This window comes from Podarcis melisellensis (genome assembly GCF_964234715.1).
Source record: "Podarcis melisellensis genome assembly, chromosome: 3".
NCBI classification, from domain to species: Eukaryota; Metazoa; Chordata; class Lepidosauria; order Squamata; family Lacertidae; genus Podarcis; species Podarcis melisellensis.
In genome coordinates, this window is record NC_138530.1 from 39,895,861 (window position 1) to 39,922,062 (window position 26,202).

Consider the following 26,202-nt stretch of genomic DNA (forward strand, 5'->3'; position numbering starts at 1 on the left):
CCCCCTGTTTGCATGCATGCAACTATTTCATTGAATACTGCCCTAGATTAGCAACGGCTGTTCATTGAAAACTGCTGCTGTGAACAACAAATCCATGGTAACACAGGATACAGTTTCCACATCTTCCCACAGTAGTCTGAATCAAGTTTGAGTCACTGCTAGTGAAAGGCAAACAACCATACAGGCAATGCTTACCAGTAAAGCACCAGCCCAAACACAAAGCTCTTGAACAGGAAACTGCCTCTGTAAACAAACAAGTGAGCACACATGCATGTTGGCACTCTCCCTTGCTCCTCTCTGATTTAAGGTGGCAGCAGTTTCTATGGATGTTGCACCAAATATATATTTGAAACCACACAGCAGTATGAAAGCATTTTTTGTGTGTGTATCATTAGGCTGCAGGAAAGTTCTTGCTACAATGGCCAAAGCTTTGTGGATTTATCCACCACAGTAAGTACATACATACATACATGCTGTATATATAAAATCTGTCATTACCATTTTACAGCACACAATGAGGTAAGATTTATACATTAATAAAAGAAATGCTACTATAACTGTACCTTTCATACACATTATGCAGTCTTAATTTCTATCGGCCTTCAAAATCCCCTTTATTCTTTTTTTATAAGACATATACAGGCAAGCATGGCAATCTACTTATGTTGAACAAGACATTACATTTCAAAAGAAAAATTCCTATACCTTTGTTAAATCTTCAAGGGGGGAAGGTGCTGGACTAAGCTCACGGTGAGGAAGGAGGATGCCATCTTCCCTTTGAACATCTAATATGAGCTGTGCTACATATTTTTCCTGAAATCTTGTCCTTTTTCCCAGGGCACCTGCAGAAAGTTAGACATCAAGAGGAAACAGAAATTCTAGTTACATATATCGAAGTTACACTTTTAAGAGACACATATACATATTTCACGGCGTATGAGGGTATGTTCTCAAGGCACAAGATATGACATCCTTGCCGACCGATTATGCAGGTGTAAGTCTGGTCAGTGCCTGGAAGGGAAATGGACTAGAAACAGCATGTATGCCATCCTGAGTTCCCTACAGAGCAAAGGACGGGTAGTAGATAAATAAAATTTACAACAAAGCACAAATACGTATTAATAAACAGTGGCTTTTTCCAATATAAGCTGTACTGTTAATTAGCTAAATAAATAACTGAAAACACTTGATAAGTATATTTCACAATTAAAGCTGATTACTGTTAGAAGGACACACTGCTACACTGAGGCTGTCTCTCGTTTAACATGATCCTTCATGATATCTGGGGAAAGAGGAGGCACTAATCTGTGGTAGTTACAGACTTCCTAGAGGCAGGTTCCCGGAAGCAGTACTGAGGAAACCTGTGGCCTTCCAGGTGTTATTGGTCTATAGTTCCCATTGATCCTGTCCATTGGCCATGCTGGCTGGGGTTGATGGGATTTGGAGTCCCACTACATCTGCAAGGCCATAGGTTCCATCCATGTCTTATGGGGTCCAATCTGGTTTCATTTTATCTTCTACCCCATTTAGCACTACATGAAACCACTGGGAGAGATTGTCAGGCAACTGGAATGTGCTCTCCTCAATTATACTGCCTTAAGGACTTATAAGCAGCAGGCTTGGATAATATATTAACTGCAGCAACAGTTTCCAGAGATTCTGATAGTGGCCAGATAGAATCAGAGCCTTGACAGTTAAGATTTCAAATAAAATACAGAATTATGTATGTGGAGCTCTAACTTATATAGTAATTATAATTAATGATAAAACAATTAGGAATAATTATTCCACCAAAATGTATCCCAACTGGAATTACAATTTCACAAACATAGCTAAGTACAAAATTAATAAGTCGTTTATCATATTTCATCATACTCGAGAAACTAAGCAAAGCACTTGGGGGGCTATTTTTACCATGCAGTTTCAAAGAGATGCTATAGTTTTGGCCACATTATAAGGCAAGCTTCTCTAATTATAGCACGGTGGCACCACTAAATTATGGATCATCGCTACTCCAGCTTGAGCCCTGTTGAGTACAGATTTATAGCTAACTCATAAAATATTCAGTCTGACAATGCTCATTTAAAACCCAAAGAGAATGGAAACAGAAAATACTTTTCTCCTTTCCATTGGCAGAAAAATATGCTTTTGAAAAACACTAAATTTGTGTTCATTCAAGTTACAGCAAGTCAGACCACAAAGCCTCAAAAGCAGATGTTTACCTCTCTAGTAAATCAGCACGTAAACTGGGTCAAAACAAAATCTATCAGCTCTTAACATATTGCATTAACATCTTCTGTTGTTACGAATTTGGATGCCACCACTCTCCCTACTGATGGGTCCAAACTCAGCTGAAAGAAATCCATTCAGACTTGCCTGGACTTAGTTTTCCTTTTTACTGACATGACACCACTGTGATAAAATACAGCCTCTTCCCTTCACCCTCAGCACTAAAGCACTTACGAGAGACCTTCATTAGCTCACACTGAGGCCACAGCAACAGATCTTCTCTTTGACATTGGCAAGTCCCACTTAACCTCACTAATCTGGGTACTGACACCCAAATAACCTATACCTTCACTCTGACCATAAATAAATGCACACGTTTTGGATCTTTACTCAGCTTCCTCCTATGCTACTGATTTAAACAGAGTGTATTGCATTTAAGGGCAGACTGTCATGATATATTTTTGGACCACAATAACCATGTGAAATGTCCTAAAAAATGTGTTAACAGGAGTTTCCACTGAGCAGGCTTCTTTCTAGCCAAGACACCCAATGTTGCCTTCATGGTGCATAAAGGAGCAGTACTGACGTGTTACTCATGATTATCCAAGGAAGGCCAAACTAGAGGTGACATAAAATGCATATTTGCATTTAAAAAAACAAGCATGTTAATGTAAATATGATCTGGGAGGCTTAATTATTGAGATCACATGTGGAATGGCATTTTAACCCTCCCCCCCCCCCCGCAATGGTCCCTCTGAAGCTGCTCCTTCATTGGGAGAAAATTCCCCATTAACACCATCAGTCACTAATTTACATTACAAAAAATGTGTACCTCAAATGCCAAGATGCATTTGGTGCCACATCCAGTTTGGCCCCAACTTTCAATGGCTATTGACCAACCTGAACCAGTTCCAAACTTTAGAAGTACCCAAAAATATAATTAACTGTTGGTTTTCAATGTATGTTTATTAGGCTCTAAGCTGACACAGAATAAATCAGCTTTGGACTGTGCAAGAGCTGTACCGTGTTAACTTAGCTTATGGCACCCTTGGGAAGTTGTGCTTAACTTGCCAATTGACATCAACACACTAAATAATTTAAAGTACAGCAGGTGCTACATGCTCTTTAAAATTAAACTGTACAATTCTTCTTCCACTCTTTTCTGGCACAAATTCACAGGAAACTTCCGTGAGGACAATTATATTAAGACAAATGTCCTTGTAGTTGAAAACTCGGCAGGTTTAAATCAATCAGAGTTGATTATTTGTTGATTTTTTCACCCTGTTTCGAGTTCCACTTGGCCTGCTCATTAAGGCATGGATAAAGGCCAAGTATAGTTTGAAACCTTGATTATTTTAAATTCAACTGAAAAATAGGCATTTACCTCTAAGGCATTATCTTGCAGCATAAAACCTATGCTAACCTGGGCATGTAGTCAAACAGAACCTGGACTCTAGCTCTGTAAGACAATCATGAATACTTAAAAGTTTATCTATAGATGCAAATCAATTCATGAGTTGTGTGCAGATAGGCAGAACTAGCCCAAATAAGAGCAAAGATTAGGCGCAACAAACAGGACAGAAGAATGGCTCATGAACCAGCTATGTCCTAATCCTGATTTAAGTATTTATTGTAATTAATCTTGAGAATTTTATGCCCCTAGAATCACAGCAACGCCTGTCATAACATACTTGGTAGGTGCTCTCTGATGCATTTCTGAGGCTATAAAGAGGTGACAGCTCTCTTAAGCAAAGTCAGGCAACTGGTCCATCTAGGCCAGTTCAGTTTATCCTTACTGACATGGTTCTCCAAAGTCTTGCACACGCAGTCCTTTCCCAGCCCTACCTCTGAAATTTTCTTAATAGAAGGAGCTGGAAATTGAACCTAAATGGAAAAATATGTGCTATGACTCTTCTCCCCAATGGTATATAATGCTGGTGCTCCTGATGCTGTGTGTGATAGGTGCTTCCTCAACAAAATGTGTCAGGTCAGCAGATCACTATTAGCTTTGTACATTATTAACAGGTAAAATCAGTAACTCAGTGTTGCCTCTTGGTCAAGCTTACACTCCTACAGGAATGAGAAGCCAACACTTTCTTGTTGCAAAAAGCCCCATTATGTTTTTTTATTGTATTGTTGTACCTTGCGACTGATAAACGAGTAATTTCATTCACCATTTTTAAACTGTGTGCTTGTCACTTGCAAACGAAGATCTCTGTTCTCTTCAAGGATTGTACATGACATCCTCACACTTCGCAACTTACTTAGGCTCAGTGACATTAAAATTGGAAAGAGCAAGGCAGAGATCAAAGCAAGCAGACTCCCAACTGAGTCATGTTTATACAAACCACAGCTGTATTTTGATGTGCTAATACTTACTCTAAATGCTCCCACTTCTTCACCCAAAGCTTACCAGCTGCAAGTCGTAAACCCATCCCACAATATTGGCAATTCCTCTAGATCATACAGCTTTTTAACAGAACATGCCAGTTAAAAGATAAAACAAGAGAAGGCAGTGGGGAGAGAAATAAGGCAGAGCAGAGCCAGCACCAAAACAATTAACTGAAAAAGACAGAGAACCACCAAATAGCCAATTATCATGGAAGAATCCTAGAATTGTAGAGTTGGAAGGTACCTCACGGGCCATCTAGTCCAACCCCCTGCAATGCAGGAATCTTTTGCCCAATGTGGGTCTCAAATCCACGACCCTCAGATTAAGAGCCTGATGCTCTACCAACTGAGACAGAGGTCTATTTTTAGAGGCAATGAATGGTGAGATAGTTCATGCACCAAGTTCCTAAAGACTGACCACATTTCTGAACTGAAGAGGGGATTTCTGTCCATTTCCCACTTCCCTCTGTGCCAGCAACCAGTATTCAAGGAAACATATGCAATCTAATGAACAGGCATCCTATGCAGAAAACTAAAAGAAGCACAAAGTTCAGAAAAGGGCAATCAAAACGATCAAGGGGTTGGAGCTACTCCTCCATGAGGTAAGGTTGCAGCATTTGGGACTTTTACTTGAGAGAAAAGGTGAGGAAGAGGTCATATGATGGTAGTTTGTAAAATCACACATGGCACGAGAAAGTGGACAAAAAGTTTCTCTCTCTCATTCACAACACTAGAACTTGGGGATATCAATGAAGAGGATAGGGTAGATGAAAGGACATACAGTGGTGCCTCGCAAGACGAAATCAATCCATTCCGCAAGTCTCTTCGGCCTTGCGGTTTTTTCGTCTTGCGAAGCACGGCTATTAGCGGCTTAGCGGCTATTAACGGCTTTAAGAAAAAGGGAAAAACTCGAAAGAACTCGCAAGACGTTTCGTCTTGCGAAGCAAGCCCATAGGGAAATTCGTCTAGCGAAGCGACGCAAAAAACGAAAAACCCTTTCGTCTTGCGCGTTTTTCGTTTTGCGAGGCATTCGTCTTGCGGGGCACCACTGTACTTTCTTTCCACACAGGACACATTTAGACTATGAAACTTGCTTCCATGGGAGGCAGTGATGACCAACAACTTGGAAGGTTTTAAAAGATTAGGCAAATTCATGGAGGATATGGCTACCAGTGGCTACTAGCCACAGTGGCCACCTCAGCTGTTAGGAGGCAATATGCACCTGAATTCCAGTTGCTGGAAATCACAGGAAGAGGGAGTGTTCTTGAACCCTGATCCTGCATACTGCCTTGTAGGTTTCCCACAAAGATCTGGTTAGCCACTGAGAATAGGCCAATGTGTTAGACTAGATGGGCCACTGGAATGATCCAGCAGGTATAACAACAACAACAACAACAACAATTTATTATTTATACCCCCGCCCATCTGGGTGGGCTTCCCCAGCCACTCTGGGCGGCTTCCAACAAAATATTAAAATACTGTAATGCATCAAACATTAAAAGCTTCCCTGGACATACTTCTTACGTTAGAAATTATACTTGCAGAATGGAACCAGAAATTTTAGTTGAGATTCCTGCATTGAAGGAAGGTTGGATTAGATGATCCTCGGGGTCTCTTGCAACTCTACTATTCTATAACTTTATTCTGTGGTTCTATGATTTCATCGAAGGTAATTCCCAAATAAAGCACCACAGAAACAGGTTAGCGCTCTTGAACACTTTCTCCATTATCTTCCTTTTCCAACTTTTAAGTAACACAAAACCTAGTTAGTGTTAAATATTAATGTTTAAGAAGTGGGAAAAGAAACATACCTGTTAAATTAATCTGTAGCTTGGTTATGTCTTTGGCTGCAAGAAAGTGTTCTTTGGCTTTTTTATACTCATAGTAATGCAAGAACGTGTAAGCGCACTCCAGGTGGAACTGAACAGCAAGATGCCAGCACTCGTCATCAGTAAATAAAGTTTCAATTTCAGACACTGCAAAAAAAAAAAAAGGGGTGTTGAGGCAACTAGGAAATGGAACTGAGAAGGAAACAAAAAATGAGAATCAGAGGAAAAACACCTTGTGCATTGCCACTCAATACAAGACAACACCAACATCAGTTTTTTTTTTAATTTAAAGTGGCTCCTTTGACCTCTAGGTTTTCACACACTTTGGATAGCAATATAATAAGTAGCAGCAGTAGCAGTACTCCACTGTAATCAAATTTAGAAAAGCAGGGGTGGGGGATATGCAAGAAAGAAAGGGAGGGCAAAGGTAAACCTGAGTTCATGGGCCATTCCCATCTCAACCATGATCAAAATGACTGGGAATCATGCCTGCAATGGGGGAAACAGTGCCAGCCTTGAAAAACAAGTCTAGGATTATTAGAAGTCAGGGACCACATGCAAGGTTATAGTCCTTAAATGGTACCAAGCATTTCATCCAAATATCAATTTCTGAAAATACTGGATTATTTTCTAGTGCAGTTTATTAAATAAGCTGCCAAACTATTTACAAGAATGGATCGATCTCATGCATATATACATCCCAAACAGCTCCATTTTCCCATAATGAAAGCACTTTATAAAGGTTTACATTCTTAGAAGCTGGTCAAGGTTGTAGACCAGACAGAGCAGTAATATAATCCTACCACAGTAACAGAATAGTAAGTATGCAATAATGCTTTGCCTTCATATCCTTTTCAAACACAAAGGGAACTGGATATTTATAGATTTGGCATCAAGAAGCTGGACCGGGGTGTGTGTGTGTGTGTGTGTAAAAAATTACTGCTCTGCACTTACGAATTGAATGATAGCTCTAGTAAAGATTTTCTATTTAAGAAACTGGCTGAGCTCCATGGTACATTTTTTTTTAAAGTTACAAGATATTAGTAATAGCCGAATGATGTAATTTTTTATAAAAAGATGCTTAGCGTACCTGCCAAGTATAATTTATTTCAACATACTGCTTTCAAGTATGAAAAATCTTGGTATCAAACCAGAATATGTTGTCATATAAAGCTAATTTGTTTTATCTTCCAATTAATCTTCACAGTCATCACTAACCACATCCTATTTCAAACAGAGGTTGTTGTTAAAGCCGAAAAACATGAAGCCGTATCTTTATCTGCCCCACTGATATCAGCAACTGAGATCATAATACTTTGCTGTTATCCACAAAGCTGAGACGGGTACATTAAACAGAAAGAGAAAACACCCAGGTTTATCTATCTGCCAGCAGCAGACCTGCACTCTCACAATGGGACTTTCCCATGCTCTCCTCCCATTGCGTCTCCCTGCATGCCCCCATAATCTGCTCCAGTCAAGTTTTATCTTGCTTCCTACACAAATGATAAAGAAACTTACAAAGCTAAGAACATTTCTAGAAATCATTTACATCTGATTGAATAAGTACCTGTCAAATTACAAGACTGTACACATCTTTTCAATTAACTCCTAATATTGCTGTAAGCTGGCTGCTATTTAAAGACAACCTTTTTAAGAAGAATAGGTAACTCAGAACATTTATGGAGAATTAGAGCCTGTATTTGAAAAGTATTTCAAGCTTTGAAGGGTTACAAAACATCCGTCCAGGAAGAACAGAAGGATAAAATATACCCAACCACACAACGAGGTCACAAAGACTGCAACACTTACTGGCTTGTTATGACAGAATCATCTACATCATTATAATCATTACAGCATCTCTACTCTTGACTTGGAGTGGCTAGGAGCCTACCCACCTGCTCTGGGCGGCCAACATCTCCTTGCCAAGGGAGCAAAGGATGGGTTGAGGCACCAATACGGCTCCTTGCCAAGGACGCAAGGGAGCCTAGATATGCCTCTGTTCCAGTTGGTTAATGTGGGAAATAGTGTGCTGAAATATACAAATCTTTGGTCTCATCAAGCAGGGTTCTTGTGTTCAATGGGATTTTATTCTAATTAATCAATAACACTATCATCCCCCCATTTTTTGAAAAGAGTTAAGGTTGCTAGAGATCATTTTGTTTTATTTCTTCAATCCTGCATACAATGGACTAAGTGTGACTTACTTCCAGATCAAAATGGACCAATATCCATAAAAACTGTATGGTAACCACTGTGCAGCGCTGCCTGCAGTGAGGTTAAATGCCATTGGATGGACATGTAATCAATCTTTTCTTTAAAGAATCTTCTTTCTATTTCTACAATTACTATGTTAATAATAGCCTTCCTTGTCAGGCTGCTTCAGGATGAAGGAGAACATTGCTTTATATTGCTCACTGAAAGCAACTTTCCAATTAGTTATACACTGATGTTTAGGGCATTAATTGCATCCATTAAAACCACGCCATTTCAAATGCAAATTTAATTGAATACAGAAGGTGCATAGATCCTAGAAAAGCTCAACCTGACTTTTTTTAATGCCATTTTTACATGTGTTTAGAGCAGATCCTCCAGAGGAGATTATGCATGGGAAGAGAAGAAGAAGATGGGGAATTCCCCTTGGCAGATCTTTCCACATGCAGTGTTGAATATAATCCTAAAGTATAGTGTGACATCAAAATACAGCCGTGAGCAAATGTCTTACAAATCAATAGCAGGGTGCATTGAAATTCATTTGTTTTCATAGTTCTCTCAGGTTATGAGAGAAGTCCTAAAAAATAGTTCACATGAAACTTTTTATGATTCGCTTTCTGGACTAAGCAATCAAACAACCACAACAAATAATCCCAAATATAAGAAAAGAATGGTCATCCAAATAGAATGCAACGTGTGATTCTCCCACTAATATCCAATGTCAATTTTAAGTATACCTTGTTGTATACAGGCCTGGGCAATATTAAAGAGTTCAGGTGATCTTTCTTCTAACAACTGCTGATGGATATTCACACACCGTAGAGTCCACCAAGGCAATGTCTAAAAACGGCAACGAAGAATATTGTAAACATTAAATCCACTTGGTTTCAAATCCCCACGTTTCTATTTTATTATGAGCACATTCACATGTCAATTGTACCTTATCACACAGCCAATTCATCATAACAGTGAGATCATCTGACCTGGAAAATATATTCTACAAAGATCACGGGGTTCATATTCCTAGAAAGGGAACTTGTACAGTGGGATGGGAAGGAAAGAGTGGAATTCAGTGGTAGATGATATACAAAAGGTCCTAAGGAGGGCTATGAATGACTCCTGTCTGAAACCTCAGGAAGCCAATGCCAGTCAGCACAGATGTAGAAAATCTAATGATCTGAATCAATCTAAGGCAGTTTCCTATGAGAATCTAGTTCAAGAATGGAAACTGTAGAGAAAGAAACAACAATATAGCTAGTATAGGAAAACGGAGGCCCAAAGGAACGACTGAAAAATTGCAAACCTTGGAATATTCAGAAAACTGTTAATGTCACTGAAATAAGACAACAGAGGTTCTTATGGAGTAACAGAATACCATTTTTAGAGCATCTAATGGGAAATTTAGTTAGCCTTGATTTTGCCACTTCTGCTCAGTGCAAGGCAATTATGGTATAACACGCCTGCAATAGGCATCATAAGGACTGCATGATTTGAGGGCAAAAATATCTCAAGGAACAATCACATGCTGTTTATTAAAACTGTTCTAAAAACACCTGTCAGGATGGATATTGTATTGTCTCACACAGGACACAATGAAATATGACTTATGCTATCAAGCTGAATAAAATAAGGTACTTATTCAGGAGACACTGTTAGAGAGGTCAGTTCTTACATTTTGACACTTTGTTCAGGAACCTACAAGGCAGTTTATGTTAGACTGTAAAAGCTGTTTTGCCACCCTGCAGTTAATGCTACAGTTTTCCACAGGGATTCAAAAAGCAGTATTTTGTTAGCCAAAGCTTGCAATATAAAAACATGCTTTGAGGAAAATTGTACACGCAACCCAGATAAAAAACACTTGTTTTTTAAAAGTAACTTTTGGCCTCTTTTGGATGTTCACTAATATTTCAGCTTTTCATTTATCAAGCATCACTATGTGAACACAATAAAAACAAACGACTATGTATTGCTGCCCGATATGGAATTTTTTTAAGACTGTGACTGATATTTAAACAACTCCCAACACCCAAAACAAGGTCACAAAACCAGTTTATTATGAACAGGCCTGAAAGCAATATGGTGCCAAGAGTCATTGGACTAGAACTCCCATCATCCCTGACCATTTGGCCATTCTGGTTTGTTCAAACCACACAATGTACAACAAGGTTTGGTGGTTCAATTCACTTGGACTGAATTATTCAAACCACAGTTTGAAAAATAGGAAACCACAAATGGAAGGTTTAAACTTCCTCTTCTCATCTGCGGCGGAGTGTACAAAGTCATTCCTGCTCTTCCTCATAACACTACACCATGTTTTAGCATCATGTCTGTATTAAGGCCGTAGATTTACTCTGGCTTTGGTTGGCAAGACAAGTAAAAGAAAGTGGCTATTAGGAAAAGGGGGGTGGGAATCCTGAAGTTAAGAATGTAATATGAGCCTTCCCAGACCACCTAGACCAGCATCCTGCTTTCACAGTAGCTAACCAGATGCCTGTGGGAAATTCGCAAGGAGGACCTGAGTATAACAGCACTCTCCACTCCTGTGGTCTCCAGCAACTTGCATTCGCAAGCGTTACTGCCTCCAACCATGTAGGCAGCCATTTTGGCTAGCAGCCATTGATAGTCATCTCCTTGAAAATGTCTAGTTCAGCTCCTGCCTTCTGTGATGCCTGTGTCGGTGATCAGGCAGAAAATGCAAGCCCCCTGGTGTAACAGGGATCAGTTCCTCAGTGGAATATGACACAGCTGATGCCATCTCGTGGGGTGTGGGTATGCGTCTGGCTCTGCCCATGTTAGTGCTAGGGCCTGGGTTCAGCACCTCTGCTGTTTGCCCTGCTGGTCTTCATGATCCTCTGTGTCAGGGTCCTGACTGCTGATAAGTAGCAAAAGTATTTCCAGGGGCTTCCACTTCCTTTTCCCACAGGAAGTGTTCATGAGATCATGCTTTCAGAAAGTGTCCTTTGTCACTTAATATACAATATCAGGATCCACTTGAGACTGTGATTTATTTTTTAAAGTTGTGCATAAGAAATTGAAACAACAGATATACCACTGTAAGAACAAACAGTGACTGTGCATATGCTGCCAAACTGCAGTTGAGGACATAATGAACTCCATCTTATACTTCCTACCATGTAACCCCCCCTAGAGATTATTTTCAGTCGGGACTCTATTGCAGTCTGCTGGGATTTACAGACTGAAAAGATATGCTCCATGCTGTCCAATCAGAAGAAATTTGTCACTTATAATTTATAATCTGCACTTCACCAAATGGTCTTAGAGCAGGAATATATATATCATTAAAGTGCAGCACAGAAAAAATGCATAGACTACTGTAAAAATTATCATTAAAATAAACAGAATCAAACAATACACTGAAAAGGCAAAGAATATTCACAACTGAATGGCTGATTTTGTCTGAAGACATAATGTCCGGCAATTACCATAAGGGTGATATTGGTTTGCTACTGTATTTGCAGAAGTATTTCCCTTTTCTGAGCACAGACCGGAAAAAGTTTTGTTATGACTTGGTTGAAAGAAATACAGTGCTAGAATTGCATTTAAAACATTTCACCTATTCCATGGTGGCATTTATTTCCTTTATACTATTTGGTGTGACTGTTTAGAGGCCCAAGGCAAGAAATGAATGTTCATAAATGCACAATGAGTGGAACAGCAATGTGTTACCAGTGAAGGGGGAAAAATAGGTTTTAATATTGTGCATCAGGGATCCTTCACAGTACTTTGCCACAACTCACAAGTGCTTCACAGTACTCTGTCACAGCCCACAGAACTAGCCCAGCACAGAAATATAAGACAGAGCCTCCTTCAGGCACTAAGGAGCACAGATCCAACCTGATTGTTCACAAGGTAAAAGTACTGCAGAATAGCCTACTCAAAATGCCAAAGCTCCCTGGGACATTATACTGCTTTATTAGTTTTGGGTTGCATTTTTGTTAACTCGTTTTCTTTTCCTTTTTACAAGTACAAAATTATACATTTTTTTTAGTATATATTTAAAAAGTAGTATTAAAAATTATAGAATTTTTTTTAAATTAAGCAGTTTAGAAACACTTTTAAATGAATGAATGAATGGTTCAGAGCCTGTGACTGGACACCAGGAACAGCATCATGTAAATCATCATCAACCACTGTGTTGCCGAACTTGGGGGAAGAAGCCAGGTGCAAACTAATGAGGTTTTGAGTCACTCTGAGAAAGCACGCCAAGTGGGGTCAGAGAGCCAGACAGTAAATATGAGTGGCTGCCTCAGGAACAACAAGCAAGGAAGCCTTGTTCCTGCAGCTACCACTGAAGCTACTACAACTGAGGATTTGCTTGCCTTTCTGCTTTCTCCCAACTTGCTCCCAGGCTACAACTCAGTACCTTCTCACTAATTTGACCCTGCATGCCATACCCTTTCACTACGCTGTGGCTTTGAACCTCCAAGCCTTAGTCCTGTTTCCCACAGTTACTCAAGAAACGCATATGGTACAAGGAACAATATGAATAATATAAGCCCACTGATAGCTGGAAACAAGCATAAGTATTTCCTCGTGTTTTCCCCCCTTACCTGTATAGCTTCTAGCTTATGCCTTGAATTCACAAGCACTGTTCTAGCTAGCATCAGCAAGACACTATGGGAAGTCAGGCTATAGATCGATTCACCATCTAGAACCAGCAGACTCAGCACAGCTGTAGACAATGTACCGGGCTGGAAGGAGAGAACAAGAAACTCACTTTAGGCAACTTCAAATTAATCTTCAAGAGGCAGCAAAATTTGCATGCCACACAAACCAATTTACTTTAGCCCATTCACCTCGAAATGTTTTTATACAATACATAAATTCAAACACAGGTGAAGTTTCAGATTGCAAACGATGCTTTGAAACCATGAATCCTTCGTCTCTCCTCTCATTGTCAATAATTCCTGAACTTATACATGGCATGCTGTATGCAAATTGCCCATTAAAATCAAAGTAAAATGGATTCTTCCACTGCAGATTTAAGGTTTCTCTCTAATGTACACCTAAACAGAGCACAATCTCTATACATCTTTAACTTCTGTGATGATGCCAAACCATTTCTGGGGAGCAGTTTCAGCATGAGGAAAATAAATGACCACCTGCAGCAATTCTCCCCATTTTTATTTTTACACCTAGCAAGATAAGATCAGCATGATGTGCATATCAATATTTTTCCACTAAAAGACAGTGACTATACTATTGTCCTGGGGAGTGGGGTGGTGAAGAGAAAAGAGAACAGTACCTCGTCGTATTGTTCTAGTAATACAGTTTGCAAAAAGTCCTGAGGTTGCAATTCAACAGGAGGCCCAGTCCAGTTGCTCTGTACAAACAACTGCAGGCTCCCCACACCAAGTAGAAACACCACACTTTGCCTGCAAGACAATAAACAATTCCATTTTTATTGATACGGTTATACATATATAAATAAATAAATAGTAGGTAGAAATTGTCTTGTTCCTTCTATGCAAGTCTTTAGTTTAAAAGATGGAAGATGCCCCCCCAAAAATGGAACAGTTACAAATCTGCATGAAAAAATATCCATCTGAAGAACATTTAACTCAATTGTTCAAGGAAGGCTGTAAGATTTTATTTTCCTGACGTGCTTCGAGAACTGAACTGACTTATCAATTATATTTTTTTGCTGACAGATAAAAATGGTTTCCAAACTTACTTAGCATAAGTAATGGAGGAATCCCCTACCCTTCTCCCAAACCAGAAGGAGGGCAGGAAATCTCCCTCAAACTGAGATAATAAAATTATCTCTGGATTTATCAGAGGTTGTTGCATGGCTAGATGCATAAGGCGATGGAACATAAAAGGCCGAAATTGCCTGTACACATTCTAAAACATGTAGGGCAGCACAGAGTCAGCTATGTTCATTCACCCAATGCACCAAACAAATCTTATTATGCACCTAACCTCTGAAATTAGGAATGCCATCAATGAGAAGCACAGTCCTGCCCCATCTGCACAGTTTAGATATGCCATGGAAAAGCAATCTGTAAATCACAACAGTTGCCAATTATAACAATCAAGACCAAGACGTAAAAATAATGAGTTTGATCCCAATAACCAGATGCATATTTATTCCTCAGATGGGGCTATTGCACATGACTCCACCTGGGTGAGACCCAACTGTGGCAGCCTGCTTACACAATGGAAATCTGCTTGTGCAATAGAACTTGTAGTTTCTCTCCTCCCACATGCACAGCTTTAAAATCTGCTCTGTGGGGTCCCCAACCCTCCTGTGCAGATTCTGGGGGTGCTTGGGGAGCTGCGAGTGGGGAGAAGAGGAAGGAGAAGCCAAGTTGTGCAAGTGGATGTCCACTCAGAATACATTGGATCTCACTCATTATGCTTCCATCTGTCTCTTATTTATCTTCACAGCTCTTCATTTCTGTTTTTCTGCTTCTGTTCTCTGCCTTTGTTTATGCCTCCCTTAAAAAAGCAACCCACTTTGAAATCTCAACATTAAAGTTCTTAGCAACTGCAATGCAAACAGCAGCAACAACGACGCAAGAAGCATACTTAAGATTTGAATTAAGAAGCAGCTTGGTTTTTCATGAATACAACTGATTGCAGTAGAACTTTTTAATAAGCCCAACTATGTGCTCACATACTTCTTTGTTAGACTGCTGTCATGGAGGACAAATAGAGCTGTTCAGCTTTGATTCAGAATATTTCAATGTGTTCTCCCATGTGGTTGCCCACCAAAAACTAGGAAATCAGAACAAATCAGACCCAATATAATATGGCTAAAAAACCACAATACAAACACAAAAGGCTCAAGAGGTACACATAGGAAAATGGTACAAAGTGTTTTATATGTAAGTCTCATAGTCATAGTAAATCCTTGCAGTTTTCTTACAACAGATGTCTACAGTTACTAGGGTAACTGAAAACACGTTGCAGGATTTACAGATTTGCATTGATCCTACAAATTATTTTCATAATTCATGTTGCTTTTTCTTTTTAACCCTCTGTCTACAGGTAAGGTGAAACATGAGAGGTTAAAGCATGACAGCTCTGAAAAGAATAATAAAACTTTTGTTTTATAATTAACTCCATAATTTCATGTTCAAGGCAGGCCTCAACAATAATTGTACATTGCCTTGTGATGTGTTAACCCCTCCCCATTAATTTAGGGGGGGAAACAATGCTTTTTGTTCTTACAGGTTTGGGGGTCAGTTCTGCCCCACTGGTATGCCTGAGAAACTGAAAAATCTGAACACTAAATATTCAAAAGACTTAACAACCCATAATTTCTGAGATAGTACACTAGGATGCGTTCAGAATAGCTGTTTTATTTTGAGATTGTTATTTTTATACCATCAAGTATGAAAAATAAATTTCTTCTTCAAATAATTATTTTTACCTTTCCATAGGATCCGTATCTGCAGAAGAACAGTCCAGATAATCTTGAATCTGCTTTTCTAAGTAGCTGGCAATGGTATCCTCTTCTGTTACTTCAGGTGTTGTGAAAATATCCTGAACTGCTTTACTTAGTAAAACGGCCTCATAATTCCCTTCCAACAACAACTGCAACAAGGACCCACTCTCTAAAATAAAACACAATGAAAGTCTTAGGAATCCTATCTTGTTTAATGTATACTCGATGCAAGCGTAACTTACTTCAAAGAGACTTAATCCTATACAATTATAGTGTTGCATTCTAAGACATCTCATATCAGAGGAAAAGAAGTTGGGATGCTTTAGAAAAATACCCATTGGCATTTACTAAATTAAAACAGCATTCATGCTGGACTCTTATGGTGTGCTTACAACAAAGATTTTAAAGAGACTGAAATTTGTAAACAAGAACCAGCTGTCCAGACATTAGGCTTCTAATCATTTGCTCTTAACCCTCACACATTCTTTGTAAGCAGTGGTGCAGCTAGGTAATTTTAGATTCTGGACCTGATGGTCCTACAAGGCCCTCTTTCAGACAGCAATGTGTATTATATCTAACTATGGTTACTATATGCTGTCCTTCCCTGAAGACCCCGGGGTGGCTAACAACACACACACAGCATCACAGAACAGTCATTTAAAACATTGACTGATTAGGAACAACCTTTAAGACACAAAGTGGTGGACAAAAAACCCCTCTTTGTTAAAACATGCAGCTAGTTACCAAAACCCTGGTAAAATAAATATGTTTTATGTTGGCATCTAAATATATGGGTGACAAAGGAATCTTAGTTAAGGGGGAGTGCCATAGCCCAAAGGGGGGGGGTGCATCGTGCTCGAAGGCACTCCTTCACGTACTTGGGCCCAAGGATGCCAACTTGGGCAAGGATGCCCAAGGATGCCAATACAATATTTGGAAGGGGGTAAGTAAACCCTACTCACATAATTGATCACAGTACACTGTGCACTCACACCATTTGAATGGCAATGTTCATCAACTTTGGGGGCCCTGGCCCCTCAAATATTTTATTTTGGGAGGGGCAAAGGGACCTTGGCCCTTAGGAGTTGGCTCCTATGCAGAGTTCCCCAGCTTGGATGCAGCAGGGAACTGTAGTTTAGGACAGCAGCTACAGAACTGGATTTCCCACAGAAAACAGTGTGCAATGGGAAAAGGGAAGAGGCAGGGAAAGAGTGCTTGGGCCAAACGCTCATTCACAGGCTCATAAACCAAGGTTTTTGAAACCTTGAATGATAATCCAAACTGGGCCTCTCTGTTAGAAATCCAACCTGATATCTACTGTCACATTTACAGACCTCTAATAAACAAAGTTAAGGAATAACTTTCTGGCGCCTCTCAAGTGAGCGCCATTGCCATTCTAAAGAGTATGAGAGAGTTGCCCGTAGTGGGTTCTGGCACCTCTTTTTCTAGAAAAACAGCACTGCTCAAAACACCAGTTAAAAGCAACTTGTCATGCAAGCGCATCTCATGAGGTTTACAAAATATTGCACGGTTAATACATGGCTATTGCATTCCATGATCAGGAAAATTCTGAACTGGAAATAGTCTCTGTGGCAACAACAGTATGGAGAGGAGGATCACTAAAGGCTTTTGCGACTTCACGGAGCCTATCTGTAATGGTCAGACAGTAAGCATGAAATAGCATGACATACTTAAGTTATAATAAAGGTTAGCAAAAACTTGGCAGATCAATCATTTACGAAGCAACGCAATGCCCCAGCATCCCAGGGGCAGTCTATATCATAACGAACGACATTCATACCCACTACTGAAGCTCAAATACGTGAAGCCTCCATTTTATTTTTCGGGGGAGAGGAGAAAAAGTGACAGTGAGATCTACTGATTGTTGGGTGTCAGACTCACTGCCTCTCCACGCCCCCATGACTCCTTGTCTCCTATCCATCCCGGAACACAAGCCGGCAGCACTGACAACTGCCTCTTAGATGGATTAAGCTTGATGTCTTGGGTTCAGCCCGCTCTCACCCAGCACTATACCCTTCGCACCTCCAACGACTGACAGGGTTGCAGCAGAAATAACTCCAGCGACTACTCCCTTTGGGAGACACACGCGGACACGCCGCCCGCTGTTCCCACTTCCCACTCACGGAGGTACCAGGGCAAGGGGAGGCAGGATGAAGCGCCGCTTTGACAGGGCTCCCACCCCGCTGCCAGGGCGAGAGGCAAGGCGCGCCTGAGGATGAGCGACGAAGGCTGCCTCTGGCTCGCCGAAGCCTTACCTTCAGCCGAAGCCGCCTCGTTCTGCTTCCACCGCGGCGACTCCGCTGCGCTGGGGAAGCCCCTCAGCAACACACGCTCCAACGCCCGCATTTTCTCAACGCGCTCCTGCTCTGCAGACGAGACGGAGGAGAAGCCGCTTCCTTTCCTTTCCTTTTTTTTTTTTTTTGGACGCGTGGCCAGTCTAACCCATGTGCACTAAGCGGCCTTAGGGAGCCGCCATGCCAGTCGCGCGAAGCAACCTGGGAGAGGTGGGCGGGTCGGCCGGTGGGAGAGAGGGCAGCAACGCATGCGCAGCGACGCTATTCGGCGTCAGGTGCTGGCGGAAAACCTCTTCTCGGGCCGGGAGATGGGTGGGAGGGAAAGGGTTGCGCGCGCACGCCGCACGTGGCAAGGAACGCGGAGCCCTGTGCGGCTCCAGCTGGCACGTGTCGGTTGCGCGGGGCGACTCCCAAGCAGCGTGTGGGCGCGCGCGAGGGATGTTGGCGCGGCAACTCGACCAGAGCCCTAAACCCGCTTATTGTATAGGAAGCCCTGCAAGCGAGGCTTCCTCCATAGCTGCATCACGAGTTGTAGGTGCTTGTATTAGTTTTTCTCACTAAAAGGCGTATGAGTTCAAGGTGTCTGCAATCAGTGCCTGGTTTTTTTTCCTAGAAAAGGAGGTGCCAGAACTCACCATGAACACCTGTTCTCTCAGAATGGCAATGGCTCCCACCTGAGAGGTCCTGGAATTGAGTTCTCGTGAGTTCCCACCGAAAAGAAAGCCCTATCTACAATAATATCTGTGTCTGCCTACCAGTCTAGAGGGGAGCAAAGAGGACATAGGCAGAGTCGGCCCTACCTGAGCAAAGTGGCTTCTCCGGCAGGAGGTGCTGAGGGATGAGGAGCAGCAGGCAGGCATTTGGAGCACTAAGCTGCAGGTGGGTTCCTTCTTTAAGTCAGAGGGCCTTCCTTCAAGGCAGGATAAAGTATCCCCTCCCCAGTGCTAAATCAAAATTAAACTGCTACTCCAGTTGGCTTCTATATGGGGAAAGAGAGTGGGAGGCACCATTTTGTCCTTCGCCTTAGACAACAATATTTATCGGACCAGCCTTGGACTGAAGGGTCTGTTTAATATGGGTTTTTATTTGCTGCTTTGTGAGGATTCTTTCCCCCACTTTTTAAAAAAGAAGTAGTGTCTCTCTCTCTCTCTCTCTCTCTCTCTCTCTCTCTCTGTGTGTGTGTGTGTGTGTGTGTGTGTGTGTAAATTTTAAAATGTGTTCAGGTGAGGCAAGTGTTTTGCTCTTGGAGTCTGCATAAGGCAACTTTGGCACTTTCCCTTCCTAAGGATGAACACTTTGCAAAGAGGAAGAGGGTGGCAGGACATCATTGCCTGGTGTTGAAGCACACACCTCTCATACTCACTGTCCACAATCCAATCAAAATATGCCTATCTTTTTGCAAAAAGTGAACTTAAGTGTGTGTGTGTAATTCTGTTGGGTTGCTGCTTTTCTTTTTGGTAGCAGCTCCAGAGCCACGGGCTAGAAAGTCCATTGCTCTCTCAGATTGTCACTGGGGTAGTGCAAGCAGTTGTGTGGCTGGGGGTGGTTAGTGGCTCTGCTTCTCTCCAGTTCTCCTTGTGGCACCACTTTCATCTCCCCTGCCCACCCATTCCTTCTCGTTGACTTTTTTTTTTGGCCACCACCACATTAGCAGTGGCACCAATGGTTTATTCACTACTCCCTCCACCGCCTCTTTATTGCTTTGCTCTGAGGAAGGGTGGGTGAGTCCCTCCTTAGAGTGAAGCAGCAAGGAAGAGGTGGAAAGGGCACTTCTTGCCTCACCAAGTCGGTGGGTGATGGCACTGGCAGCATCAGCAGCATTGGTGGCCGATAGTGATGTGAGTGAAGGGCCAAGGCGTGTGCCAATTTGCCACACACCCCTCCAGCCACCTCCCACCAGCCATCTAAGTGGTCTCATTACCTCTCATGATTGGGTCAGCCCTGTGCAGTTCCCTTATTTTCATTGGAGACACATCAAAGCCACAGAACAGAGCAGAGTGGACAGTAGAGGAGCAGGGTGTGACAGCCAAGAACATTCATGTGGACAAGGCTTAGGAGAGCAATGCATGTAAATACCTTACTGGAAACTCAACCAGATTATATTGTCTTGTTTCCAGTTCTAGGGTTTTCCTGCATTTCCTCTTCTACCACCCAAACTCCTTATTGCAGCCACAAGGACTAGAAAGTTTAATTAATTAAGATATTATACTTAAACAGGTATTATTAGAGTGGTTTTCATACATATATATAATATATATATATATATATATATATATATATATATATATATATATATATAAAACAATAGCAAGCTAAAACAAATAATTCATTAAATAAGTAAATAAGCAACCCGAGAGAATTGAAACAAAAATCCAACAGATATGGGGAAATAAAAGTGCACATCACAGCAATTCTGCTGCTGCTCATGGGAAAAGTTGGTACTGACGAACACGTTCTGTTTCTAAAATAATTTTTCAGCCTGTCCTAAGATTTCAGAGCCATTTACACTGTACCTGGAGATAAACCTTATTTGGTGTTGAGAAAATAGGATGGCGTATTAATGGCACCGTGACATGTTTTGATGTTGTACCCTAATTATCACAGTGACAGTTGCACCAAACAGTTGTCACAGTTGTTTCAAGAGCTTTTCCATAAGTGTGGTGCCCCCACTCCAGTATCTGTGTGTGTGTGGAGGGGGGGGTGAGGCATAAGCAACCTCCTGACAGTGGTGTGACAGCTGTTTACTTGAACATGGTTGGAATGGATGAACCGCCCTGAGACCTGAAGGTATAGAGTGTTATATAAATTTAAATAATAATAATAATAACAACAACAACAACAACAGGGCAGTGGCAAGATCATGGTCATGTGATTGCATCTGTAGGATCACCGCCAGTCTTTTGTTCTCACTGGTGTACCGTCGCAGCCCCAACTTGACTACCATTCAGCCCTGTCCTGCTAAGCAGCAGTGGGGCAAGTGTTGGAAGGGCAGCTCCACCCCACCTGTGTGCCACTACTCCTCTGCCACCTGCCTTTTCACTCATTGATATTTAATGTGGCAGAGGTCCCATCTGGTGTCTGATACTGGTACAGCAACATCAAAATACTCTGCTGAACCATTGAAACACCATTGGGACCAGTCCTGCATTTCTGTTTTCTAAGCAGTTCATAGTATCCAGTCATTAACACCATACTGCCACACCAGTGAATGTATTTCACAAGCATCTCTAGAATTTTTCTTCTGCTGAACAGACAACCCCTTTGGAAGTAGGTGGTGATAATCCAACTTTTGTAGGATTTATATGGAAAATAACTTTTTGGACTATGTGTCACAAGCATATCATCCAATCACAACATAGTGACTATGTGCAAAACGTAGCTTATAAGGCTTTTATAAACAGCGTAATAGGGAATCAGTCCGCATGAATAATAGTAAGATAAGTAATGGAATAGTCTAATTAAACCATTTACAATTAAATGAAATGCCCAAATGAATACTATTTCATTGGAGCATGTATGGGTTTCCTGCTCTATAAAAATAATAGTGTGGCCTCTGGCTTTCCTAAAGAGAAGGGAATAAGAAGATTCGAATTTAAGGGATAATTTTAAAATCAAAATTGGTAGTCATTCGAGTACAATCAAGAGTACTTACCATTCAATGTACTTTTAAAAGATCCCTAACCTATACTCAGTGCTGGTTCCATGTTTTAGTACTCCCCTTACATGCACTGGAGCCCCTTGATAGCTTACATATGTATGTGCCTGTTGAAGACTTTCCTCTTTCAATAGCCTTTCCAAGTGGAGATTTTTACTGTATCTGTATTGTACTGATACAGGTTTTTGTATTGTATTTGAACTTTAAAAAAAAAAGTATTTTTAAACTTTTATTCTTTTAATTGTTTTTTCCTGTATGTTCTTTTCTATATGTTTTAATGCATTGGGCCATCACTTTGAGATGCTTCAAAGGAAATGATTTATAAATTAAATTAAATGATTTGTAAATTAAACTACATGGGCATCTTTGGTTCTATCCCCAGGGTTTAGGCCATATGGTAGTAAGGTATCAAGTCTAGGTCTCCACAAGTTTTCTCTTCCTTCCAGTGGTTTTGAATCAGGTGGCGTCTCTGTTGCAGAGACAGCTCAGTGGTGGTCATCTGAATTGAACTGCTTTGCAACTGATTGTTCCAATTTTTCATTAAGACTGTAGACTTGTGCTTCCTAAAATATGTGTGTAGGTCAGTTGTTGTTTTACACACATACTGAACATGTCATCATAGACATTTCCACTCAGCAATGTAAATTACATTGCAGGACCTGCAAGTGATGTTTTGTTTGATATAGTAAGGTCTGCCAGTCATAATATGCTTGAAGGTAACTGTCTCCCTCAGATAAACACAGGTGATAACCAATTTGCAAAGATGTGATCCAGGATTGCTGATTTGTGGATTAAGTACAGTTATTGATAGTACTCTGCATTGATTTGGAGCCTATGGAATACTATAGCAGAAGGCTTGCTGACTGCTTTAAAAAGACATTACAGGTGGCTGAGAATGAGTTGTTATCTCTGATTGCCAGGGTGTGTGGGTGTATTGATCATATATCCAGCCTCTTTATTCTATTTTCCTTTCCCACTCAGTTGTCATTCCCTCACTCTCCAATCTCTCAACATTCATGCCTTGGAGTTATGCATGGAATTATTTTGGAGTTCCCATTTTCATTTTCACCCTTGCACTGTACATTTTCACCCCTGTACTTGTGTGTACCTCAGCATTACCTTGAGTCTTCTGTACTTTTGTGCATCAGTGCTCCGGTTTTGGCTACATAAGCACAAGCACAAGACAGCTCAAATTGGTACATCGATTATTTCCTTTAGGATTATGAAATTTGTCTTAAAACCATGAAGATGGCTGAGGCAGAACCACTTGTTGTTTATCTTCAGTCTTTAGTTATTTAGCAGCTCTTTCACAGAGAATTTCAAAACTTTTGGCTGAAGAGCAAGTCCTTGATGGATTGTCATTCTCTGGCAATCCAGAGATTTCATGCAAAAGCACGCCTGGCAATGTGACCTTTTTCTGTTTTGTGAAGACCCAACCTTGGATTTCAAGCTATAGACAAAGAAAGCCTGCTTTAGTGTATATGGTTTGTTCTCCTTGGATCAGGACCTGTGTCTCCTGCCAACTTCTTGTCTGAAACACAAGTTATTTGAGGAATGAGGGCTACAAATTATAATCACTGGCAGGAAGCCAGCTTTATTGACATTCAGCCAACCCCATCAATCAATCTAAATCTATCTTTCCCCTTTTTGATGGACCAAAGGAGGGCAGGAAGATGTCAAGGGCCTCCTTCTGTTGACAGTTTTGACTCCATATTAAATGAGTGCATCTCAAGGTTGGCTGTCTTATAACATTGACTAATGAGCCATATATTCATTGGGGGCGGGGAAAGAAAAAATCTTGAACACAAAGGAGGTCACCGTCTCTTTTCCAAGACAGTCCTTCATAAAGGTTGTCAAGGTCTTTGGTAAACAAGGAGAGCTGAATGTCCTTTCTGCTATTAGACATGATTACAACTTGGCTGGGATCGCTTGCTGTTTTAATATTGAGCTCTATGACTCTTTATTAATGTTAATTGCTATTGGTGTTTTGTCCAAGACGCAGTCGTGTACTGCATTCTTGGACAAATTGTGCACTATTATTTCCTTTTAAAAATGTATAATAGCCAGTTTTAGAATGCAGTGATTTTTTGACATGCTTCCACATTTGAACAGAATCTTACAGGGAGGCAAAGGTCATGACTTTCTGTCATCTGTGATGTGGGCAGATTGTACTCTAACACCATTTGTTCGTTTCTGAAACAAAATAAGGGTCATTTCTATTTAAATCTCATTTGCAGGTTGTTAATATATTACTTGTGAAAATACTAAGCAATGGAAATGAGAAGAGTATGTGTGCTTCTTGCTGCGAAAATAATTTCTCACTTTAAATGGAAAACAGTGGCATCTAGAGCTGTATCACTCTGATGTGGTAGAAAAGAGGTGCTGCCAAGAATGGGGGAAGAAATTAAATTTAGTTTACATTTAAAAGTGAACCTACCAAATGTACACTTTCCAAATCAATAAACAAACCAAAACACAGCCAGTCATCCTTTGAAATTTACACTTCTCTGAATTTTGAAACGTAGTTCTGCAGTCAAGTAATGTGTACAAAAATGTGTATACTGGGGTACATAAAAGTTGCAGATATTAGCATACACACACACACACACAATTTGCATTATATATGTTTTTCAAAAATTGGTACATTGGCAAAAATTGCATACAAATTGTGTGTATTAGGAGAAATTTGCACTAAAAAACAGATGAATTTTCATGAGAAATTTCTTTAAAAAGAATTCACAAACTGATGTGGAAATGTGGGGAACTGAACTGAAGATGGGGAAAAGTGAGAAACCAAAATTGCCAAATAGATCCCATCCCTAGGTCCCATCCAAATCTTTCTCCATAATACTTAGGTTTGACTTCTGTGAAACTTAAGCACATCACGCCCTAGCTACTTCTGTACTAAGCCACACTACTTTATTTTGTCTCCAACTGTGCCCCTAATAGCAGCATCATTCTATTTCTAAACAGAACTAAGCCTTTGATTCCAAACCCACTTATTATGGACAGAGGTATTACTGAAGAGGGGGACTTGTTTTGGAGTAAAGATGGTGATACATGCACAGCACAACTATTTTAAATCAATGTAACTAATACAGTATTTTTTCAAAGAATAGTTGACCAATACAGTGGTACCTCGGGTTACATACGCTTCAGGTAGCAGACTCCGCTAACCCAGAAATATTGCTTCAGGTTAAGAACTTTGCTTCAGGACAGAAATTGTGCTCTGGCAGCGTGGCGGCAGTGGGAGGCCCCATTAGCTAAAGTGGTACCTCAGGTTAAGAACAGTTTCAAGTTAAGAACGGACCTCCAGAACGAATTAAGTATTTAACCCGAGGTACCACTGTAGTAACAATACATCTAAGTAGCTCATATGTATCTTAAGTTTTAAGTTAAAGGTCATAGAACCAGGAAGAAGATCTATGTCAGTTCTTTAGAGACACTTAACTTGTCAAAACCTCATTAGGTTTAGTAAAATAAAATAAAAATAAAAAAGCAAAGGGGAGACACCTCAGAGTTCAATAATCAGCTAAATCTGCAGGAGGCTATCAGTATAGGGGCTACTACTGAAACTGCAAATTGGAGAAGACCCACAAAGTATATATAGAGGAGATGGCTAGCCTGCTACCTGAGGCAGAAAGTAGGAAGATGGCTCATTTCCTGACTTAACCATTACAAACCCCCAAGGCTTGACATCAGGTGGTCAAAGCACCTGCAGATTTATTCATGTATTTATTTCCATTTATTAATTGCTTCCTAGGAAATCTCCCAAAGTGATTTAACAATAAATGCAATTATAATTAAGAACAACTCTGGTTTTCTTCTCCAACTAGCTATCATGGCAGTTCAGGGAGTAAGAAACTGATGCCACAGGAAATTATAATATTGTTGCACCCCAATCGCCAAGCAGTGTGAGATTCCAGGGGTTCCAGGCGCTTACCCAGCATTTCGTTTCCTTGGAACGAGGGTAAGCTTTGAGGACTTTGCCCATCGCTGGTACCAAACGTGATCTTCTGCATTAGGGTGTTTGATTTTCATCGTCTTGCATCTAAAACTGTGGACTCCTCAACAGAGTTTGGAGGACCTGTTTATGTTTTATGCAGTGATGCTTCTTAACACCTTTCACTCATTTTAGGAGATGAAAGAATAAGAGAG

The 26,202-nt window shown here is 40.7% G+C and overlaps 1 protein-coding gene and 1 long non-coding RNA gene across 4 annotated transcripts in view; one reads left to right on the top strand and one right to left on the bottom strand.

Annotated features, from left to right (window-relative positions):
* Nucleotides 1-18,585, bottom strand: part of TTC27 (tetratricopeptide repeat domain 27) — an 80,984-nt gene extending 62,399 nt beyond the window's left edge. Inside the window, exons 1-7 of the mRNA XM_081904741.1 lie at nt 18,351-18,585; nt 16,060-16,243; nt 13,927-14,056; nt 13,232-13,372; nt 9,398-9,500; nt 6,432-6,596; nt 702-842 (exon numbers count right to left, since the gene is read on the bottom strand). Of these exons, the coding sequence (XP_081760867.1) occupies nt 702-842; nt 6,432-6,596; nt 9,398-9,500; nt 13,232-13,372; nt 13,927-14,056; nt 16,060-16,243; nt 18,351-18,441 (955 nt within the window). The 5' untranslated portion in view covers nt 18,442-18,585. The remainder of the gene's footprint in view (nt 1-701; nt 843-6,431; nt 6,597-9,397; nt 9,501-13,231; nt 13,373-13,926; nt 14,057-16,059; nt 16,244-18,350) is intronic.
* Nucleotides 18,586-18,734: 149 nt separating this feature from the next.
* The window catches only part of LOC309366660, a 35,657-nt gene continuing 28,189 nt past the window's right edge, over nt 18,735-26,202 (top strand). For 2 of the 3 annotated variants that reach the window (XR_014166829.1, XR_014166830.1), the window contains exon 1: nt 18,735-19,268. This is a non-coding gene — a long non-coding RNA (uncharacterized lncRNA). The remainder of the gene's footprint in view (nt 19,269-26,202) is intronic. The other variant, XR_014166831.1, reaches the window with a different exon arrangement.